Source organism: Solanum lycopersicum, chromosome 3 (assembly GCF_036512215.1).
Source record: "Solanum lycopersicum chromosome 3, SLM_r2.1".
Taxonomy (NCBI): domain Eukaryota; kingdom Viridiplantae; phylum Streptophyta; class Magnoliopsida; order Solanales; family Solanaceae; genus Solanum; species Solanum lycopersicum.
In genome coordinates this window covers 64,300,490-64,308,278 of record NC_090802.1, presented here as the reverse complement: position 1 = coordinate 64,308,278, position 7,789 = coordinate 64,300,490, and the positions used below count along the sequence as shown (strand labels likewise).

The following is a 7,789-nucleotide window of genomic DNA, read 5'->3' as shown; positions in this document are numbered from 1 at the left end:
TGAAAAGAAATAATAATTCATATAAAAGTGTTGATATCAAATTATAACAAGAACAAATGAAAACACAATTACTACTAAACATCACACATCTCAGCATTAATACTTAGAGAAAAAATAAATTTGGTGATGTAAACTAAAAAAATTTGAAATAATCGAGATATTGTATTTGCCTATTAAGCAAAGTAATGATTAATCCTTAAAAATGCTAACAACATTATATCACTAAACTCATAAGAGATGCAACAGCAACAAATCCTCCAAATTTGGATGTTACACTAGCTGTGTTTGCTGGTGGTGGACTTGCAGTGTTGTTAGTGGAACTCGAATCTGAAAAAATAAAACGATATTATATATGTCAGATATATAATAAGAGTCTGTATGACTTAGGAGATTAAATAGAATTATCGAAACTGTTAATGTGTTAGGTTTACAGTACACTTGATTAAATTACACTAATATATACATATACAAAGGTAGAAGTGTCAACGCTAAGATGAATGTCCAAATAGAATGTATAGAGATAAATTAATAAAATTATTGATTATACGAAGTGTGAATATAATTCATTGAAATGTCAACCAACTTACTATGGGTCGATTAGAAGGCGTAGAAATAGCTAGAATTGAATACGAAAAAGTGTGAAAAAACATTAAAATATACTTACCGTTAGTTTGTGAAGTATTGGGAGATGGAGCTGAAGCTTCACCATGGGCTATATTTATGCACATAAAAACAAATACTAATTAGGTTAATTACAAGAAAATTAATTATTAGACTAATTATCAGATGCTCAAAGAATATTTAAGCTTTTTAAAAATTTCAAACTTCAAAAATAAGATATATTATCTCACAAGGCATATATTAGCAACATAAACTACTCCATTTTGGATTTTTTTTTAAAAATGAATCTTTTATCCACATTATCTTAAATTGCTAAAAAAATCTATTATAATTCTCCCTCCGTCCATTTAATTAGTTGACATCAAAAATTAAGATAAATGTTTTCCGTCTTTTTTTTTTCCATTCTACTCATACAGGAGATATAAATCGCATAGCATATATATACATATAATGAATTGATAGAGCGTACCTTTTTTGCAAAGGGAAAGATCAGGTTTAGCACCACAAGCTTTTGCAAAACTCAACGCTTCATCTTGAGTTACATTCATACTTTTCATTACATCAGAATTGGCAAAAACAGTGCAAAGGCATTGTGCATCATTTGATATCATTTCTTTCAATGGCGTACAGCATGTTGCTGGAGGAGTTTTCATGTGTGCTGCAAATGCTGGTTGACATGGCATTAGTTTTTGCACGCATGGCATTGCAGAAACACTACCACTACCAACACCACTAGCTAAAAGCGCCAGGATCGTACTTTTATCAAGATGAATTCCATGAGAAAAACCCATCAAAAAACATAACAAAATCGACAAAACAATACATGATTTGAGATATGCCATCATGGGTTACTTCTCTTGGAATGTATGAGATCAATATGAGGAATTGCAAATGTCCAATATTTATAGGACAAATGTTAAAATGTAAGGTAACGGTTTTCTTTGAAACCGTATTTTCAGGCACTTACAAAAACAAAAAACATAATCATTCAATTAACTGCTTTTCTATTTTTTTGAATCTATTCTCTGTGCTATCCGTGTGTGTCTAAAACATTCCATGATTTTCGTTATTATTGATGGTGACCAAGTCCCTACATTAAATTACTAAAACCTTTTTTACTTATTAAGACCTGCGGTGCGGTCGATTAATATCACGTAGTTATGATTTAAGAAATAAAAGCTTATATTAAACACATGTATAAATGTATGTAATTTCAAGCTAAATAATGACCATGCCACAAACACGAAAAGAATATAATGCACTGATTTTAGTTTAACATGGTAAAAGTTGGTACAATTATTACACTGTTGCTGCTTGCAACAAGATGTAGTATATATAAACGAAAAATCACTAAAAATACCAACAGATATCAAATCTGAAAATGTAACTTAAGAATTATAATGAGTTATGCTGAAAACTACAAAGGCTAAACCCATAAAGTTAAAATCCTGGATCCCTGCTTTAGGTTTGTTTCTTCCTGAAAGAGCCGTTATGATGAAAAAATGTTGCAGCATTGGTAACGCAATCCGCCTGTCATCAAGGGAAACTGTTTCTGCTAATCTCATATCAAGAGAATGCTGTTATTAGCTAGAATGGAGCAAAAACCCAGAGATTATCTGCCAAGCATAACTCGGTTTACAACATCAACAGGCAAGGCATAAGCAGGATCTATCGGCTTTATTCCTGGATACTCAAGAAGTGAAAGTCCTGGGTTGCAGAAGAAAATCAGACGAATAAGTTTAAACACTTGGGTTGTTAAAGGTCAATCTAAATCGTCATCAACAATAGAAAAAACAACTGCAGTAGAGCTTAGAAAATGATTCCAGGAACATCCTTCAAAATTTGCTTCTAGTTTCATACATGATAAAGTTTAATCAATTCAATTCACAACATATTAGGAAGGCCAAGAGAGATCATATTTGATAGCGACACCAATGGAGACAACACAATTCAGATGATAGATCCTTCTTAACAGCCATATGGATCGTAAGAGAAATACACATTAGCTATTTCACAATACAAAAATGTCATATGTCCCTTACCAGCAACTCCAAAGTAAGTATGGAAGACATCAACTGCATCATCTGGCCTATCTGAAATTCCACCATTCTCCTTGTCCTACATTCGTGAAAGGGGAATATAACTCAGGCATTACAAAAATGTTGGACAACTACAAAAAGATATAGTATTCAATGCCAAGCTTCAAGTGAAGGGAATTGTTATATTCGAATGTAACCTGACAGTCCAAAATAAATTTTACAAGCTTTCCCTTGTCAATCCAATGAACCCTGTCGATCATAATTAAGCTGGAAAGAACCCACCAAGAGTAGCATACCTGAGAAGCAACAACATGACCCTCAGTAAAACACAAAGCTGACCTGTCGATAAAAATTCCAATGTAGCAAGAGTAACAAACATCAGGAAGCTTCTCTGGGCGACCATTTAGTCCCCCAGATTTGACTTGTCTTTCACATAACCACCAACCAAGGAGGTCCTTATCAACATGATGTAGAGACCCTGTAATTGCGAGAGCTGCCACGCAACAGAAAACTGCAATGGTAGCATAGTCGAAATTGCTTTCAGTAACGCAGCAATACACAACTCAAATAAGAAGAAGACAGCCGGAAATATGGATGCTAAGTAGAACAAACAGGTTGAAAACCAAAAAAGGGCCAACGCTAAAGTACATCAACACTCTGACTTGTCATTCAGTTAGAAGCCATTAGTAGTAGGATAAAATGCATGTTTTTTATATGTGACATACTTTGCCCCGCATGAGATTCTGCTCCCGGTGTGCATCCAAATCCACCATCCACATTCTTGCAACTTAAGATATATTTCACTGCTTTTCCAACATCAACCTTATCTAACCGGTGCAGCAATGCGAGTGAAAGGATAGCAATGTAAGAGAAACTGCACAATATATTTAGGTCATTATACTTTCAATTCCCAAAAGGAGGATATTATGTTCCAAAAGAAAAACACATGTATCTAAAGATATACCTTTTCTTTTTTGACGGAAAAAGATATATGGCTTAATCCTTGGCAGTATAAGTAAATATAAAAACGAGAAACCAAATAAAGGATCTGAAATTTATAGTAGCAAACAAAGTAAGAAGCAGCTACCGTGTATCAACTTCACCCCATATATCACCAGAAAATGATCCATCTTCATTTTGCAGACCTGCAATATCTAGCTGAAATGTTAAGTCCACCACTTCGTCACACCCAAATTTCTTAATAGTACTTCCAATTGCCAATATCGAGAATGTCACTGTTGTGATGAGACATGAGTACTCTTGATGTTAACTTAACCACATGTTTTGGTTTTGTGAGGTTAACATTGCACACCCTCTAAATGTTAGCATTGCAGCAAAGTTCACGGATGCAATACATAGATCGAAAGGATATGTACACAGTACCTCAAAGACAATTGTAAAATGTGACATGAAGTAGGATACAATTTGACACCTTATCAATGTCAAGGACATGTATTTTATCAAATAATGCCAAGACTTGAATAGCACTAAGTGTATACAGAACATGCGGATCATGTCCAATATTACCACCAAATCCACCTGCATATTAGACAAATCGAGAAGTAAGCCTACATCCAGATCAAGTAGATCAAAACATGATAGTAACTACCTCTATAGGAAAAAAGAAAAGAGAAAAGCAATATCCATTAAAAAAGCAGCAGTCATAGTATAGCTGCAATATTTGGAAATACTGACAAAAAAAATCATTGTGAGAAGCAAGAACGAAGTGTGAGACACCAACCAGATTCATGTTGGCACTGCATGACCCATGAAATAACTTCATCTTGCTCCACTGCACCAAGCTTGCCCATGATATCCAGAGTTGTCAATCCCCAGTATGCCCCATTTAATCTCAAATGCTCCATCACCACAGATTCAAAATCATCTTTCCTCTGAAGGTATACAGGAACGTATTAGAGAAAGCATACCATAGAGTAACAAGAGAAGTGCCTTAGTGGGTGGCGGAAAAGAAAGGAACTCCATCAAGTACTTAAATTCCATGAATAATACGTACTAATGTATCATCTCGCAACCGTAAGAATATGAGGAGAATATACGGGGCATTTGCACGAAGTCACAACAGAAATGCTAGTCTAAGTATACCCACTCAAACAAATATATATTACAGGTGAAATGCCACCGTTCTCAGGTATCAAGGGTGTCGTTAACTGTGAGGGATTAAATGTCATCTATCAATCCCAAAGTCAATCATATCACAAAGTTCCAAGCTATACCAGACCAAAAGGAGGAAACCAGATCCATTCCAAACAACTCCATAGTCAACTTCTTTTAGGCCGGATATGATATCGTTCGAAATATGACAACCATAATGTTGAACTTGACAATTGAGACAATCCAAATGCTGAAAGTTCCTAAAATACTAGTCTGGAGTACTCTAACACAAATGATACTATGATGCTTAAGAAGGATCCATCATACTTTAACAAGTAGGGCAGAATCAGCATCACGATAATAGCTAATACCTACAAACCATACTATGTCTCCTTCACAACTGTCCTCTAATTATCCAAATGTACTTCCCTAGCTTCACAAGTATCTCCCTACAGGAAAATCCTATTTAACTTGTTCAAAGTATTAAACGGAGACACAGCTATATGAGCAACAAATTGGATGAGGGTGGAACAACCACCTAAGCACAGATTTATACATATCAAATCATAGAGACAGAGGAAAATTAGTAGACATGTAACAAATGAGTACCTTCTCAACTGTTATAATGTACTTAACATGCTTCCCCACCAGCAGCTCCTCCATTCTGCAGTCATCATGACTCAGAACTCAAATTATCAAAGGAGAGAAAAAGACCTATTTTCATCCATATAACACAAACCTCCCAAAACCAAACTTCTGCAGTATATTCGAACCAAGTCGATTATTATGGCAAATCAACAAGTAATTTTCACTTCGATTGAGATTTTGAACAACTACAGTGAAGAGATTTTTCCAAAAATCAGCATGGAACTGAATAATAATTGATACAAACAGCTGATCAAAAGAATTAAGAAGAACAAAGAACTGGAAAACAGAATTTTGACAGAGAAATTACCTGTTACAAATTGGATTCGACGAGTTTGAATGTGAAAGAGAGAACGAGAAGAAAGCGATTAGTCCCTCATCTTTTGAGTGAGGAAACTAACGCACCATATTTTTGCAACTTATGAGCAGTTTTGGTCTTTTTAATTTCTTAAAAATTAATACTCAAATATTTTTATTTTATGTAACACTTAATGGTACGTAAAATCTCCTTTATTTTAAATTGAAATTAGTTAGAAATTCTGTTGCTATTCCGTTGTTAATTAATTTGCTCTTAATAACTAATCGAAATATGTTATTACTTTAGCGTTAAATAGAATTATCAACAAATTTTATTGTCTAGCGATAAAATGATGAATTTTTATTTTTTTGTCCGTTAGTTGAAGGATATATTATTTTTGGTAGGTTAATTGAAGGATATATTATTATAAGTAATAAATAAAAGATAGCTTGATTTTTTTATTAGATAATTAATTTTCGTATTTTTATTTTAGTACTAACTATTTTCGTGTTACCTACACTAAAATACATTTATAAAGTTAGTTATGACTCTACTCTCTATCAAAGGTTTTTTAATGGGTCAATTTGTCGAACTCGAAGGATCAGAAAAAAATGGGTCAGGATCTCCTGCGGGAATGATTTGGAAGATCCAAAACCAAAAATAGTGGTATTTGCTAGCAACAACGTAATTAATTTGGATCGAGTAAAATTTAAGAACTCGTTTGATTTCACGAAGAATTAGAAAAAATTAGCTTCGAGATTAATGTTAGTACGAGTTTATTCCATGTTTAATAAGGATAAAATTATCAAATAAGTTACTGTTTCAAAATTTGTTATTCTCGGATTGTAATGTTAATTTTTATCCCACACGAAATTTGTGATAATAATTCGAGATAACTAATTTCTCAATCAAACGAATTTTAAGTAAATATAAAAAATGGCAAACATATTTTCAATTAAAAACAAAAAATAAATCTTTGCTACCTAAAAGTAAATGTTGAAAGCAAACAAAGAAAACGCATTTGTGTGGGCGATTTATGTTATGTTCTCTTCTTTGTTTTCTTTGTTATTTATTTTTAAATTTATTTATTACTTTCTTTGTTTACATTTTTTTTATTTTAAAAGTATTTTTTTTTTACTTTTTGCTAGTCACTTTTAATCTATTAAGATAAGATAATTATTGATTTTTAATCTATACTCTGTATTAATTACTTATGCACTAAATTATTCTCAAGATCTAACCATTCATTAATTAATATGATATATCTAGGAGGCTTTCTGGATTCATATAAACTCATGATTTCTTCTTAAAATAAATATAAATGTGTGAACCGATGATCGAAGGATCATATAGTGTGATAATGATGTGTGGTAACTCCTTAATGAAGTTTAAAATTTAAATCTTATATCTTATTTATTTCGTAAACATCCGTAATACCTCTCTAAATAATTATTGATAACATTTTTGGTGTTTTAATTAATATACTTTTTCTTTTTGCTTTAACTTTTACAATTCTTTCACCAGTCAAATTATATTTTATTTATTTATAATTAAAACTAAATATGTATGATAAAACTAGTTGTGCTCGATAATATATCATACAATCAATCTCAATACCGTAAACATGGAAGAATTATTTAAACCTATACTTTTAATAGTTTGACCAATTAGTGATAAGTCTAAATGTTAAATTAATCAAATTTATATTTTAAATTCATCTTTTTACAAATGCTCTCATCCTTTTGAAATCCTAAATTATACACATCTAATTATATTATATTGTTTTGATAAATACATATAATATTTGGATAAATTATACTACTCTATTATTTTTCATCATTACATAAAATCAAACACCAACAATTTGAAACATAAAACTTACAATAGAAGTATCGTATATGAATTAAGAATTATTAAATAATAAACCAAAATAAAAAATAATAACACGAAATCCATTCTAAAATGAAACCATTTATCGTTACATAAGAATGAATTTAATAATATAATAAAAAAAATTAGTTTCTATATAATCAAAAGATAAAATATTCACATACAAATATGTAACAAGTTGTTA

General features: G+C 31.7%; 2 protein-coding genes across 5 annotated transcripts; both read right to left on the bottom strand.

The window, feature by feature from the left end:
• Positions 1-1,500, bottom strand: LOC101258842 (non-specific lipid transfer protein GPI-anchored 3). The gene is made up of 3 exons (XM_004235773.4): positions 1,091-1,500; positions 665-712; positions 1-327 (listed from the first exon to the last, which is right to left on the bottom strand). Exons 1-3 carry the CDS (start codon positions 1,464-1,466, stop codon positions 215-217), a joined length of 537 nt encoding a protein of 178 aa, XP_004235821.3. The 5' UTR covers positions 1,467-1,500; the 3' UTR covers positions 1-214.
• Positions 1,501-1,860: 360 nt separating this feature from the next.
• LOC101247306 (geranylgeranyl transferase type-2 subunit beta 1-like) lies at positions 1,861-5,865 on the bottom strand. Of its 4 annotated transcripts, none has more exons than XM_069295378.1 (11): positions 5,728-5,865; positions 5,512-5,605; positions 5,382-5,436; positions 4,402-4,552; positions 4,083-4,199; positions 3,748-3,818; positions 3,386-3,534; positions 3,038-3,171; positions 2,858-2,956; positions 2,664-2,739; positions 1,861-2,328 (listed from the first exon to the last, which is right to left on the bottom strand). In XM_069295378.1, the coding sequence occupies exons 4-11, from the start codon at positions 4,441-4,443 to the stop codon at positions 2,234-2,236; spliced, it is 783 nt and encodes a 260-aa protein (XP_069151479.1). In that variant the 5' UTR covers positions 4,444-4,552; positions 5,382-5,436; positions 5,512-5,605; positions 5,728-5,865; the 3' UTR covers positions 1,861-2,233. The 4 variants fall into 4 exon arrangements, with proteins under 4 accessions (XP_069151479.1, XP_010318652.1, XP_025885965.1 ...); XM_010320350.4 differs by having other exon boundaries at positions 3,748-3,814; XM_026030180.1 differs by lacking the exon at positions 5,512-5,605 and having other exon boundaries at positions 3,748-3,814; positions 5,728-5,852.
• Between the last annotated feature and the right edge of the window lie 1,924 nt (positions 5,866-7,789).

Excerpts from the sequence above, each read along its gene's own strand:
- LOC101258842 (XM_004235773.4), bottom strand. The coding sequence starts at position 1,466 with ATGATGGCATATCTCAAATCATGTATTGTTTTGTCGATTTTGTTATGT. Across the intron at positions 713-1,090 it reads TCTTTCCCTTTGCAAAAAAG|CCCATGGTGAAGCTTCAGCT; the intron begins GTACGCTCTATC and ends GCATAAATATAG. Across the intron at positions 328-664 it reads CAATACTTCACAAACTAACG|ATTCGAGTTCCACTAACAAC; the intron begins GTAAGTATATTT and ends TTATTTTTTCAG.
- LOC101247306 (XM_010320350.4), bottom strand. The coding sequence starts at position 5,435 with ATGGAGGAGCTGCTGGTGGGGAAGCATGTTAAGTACATTATAACAGTT. Across the intron at positions 3,815-4,082 it reads CATTGATAAGGTGTCAAATT|ATATTGCAGGTCTGCAAAAT; the intron begins GTATCCTACTTC and ends CATTTCAGCTAG. Across the intron at positions 3,172-3,385 it reads AGAATCTCATGCGGGGCAAA|TTTTCTGTTGCGTGGCAGCT; the intron begins GTATGTCACATA and ends CTACCATTGCAG.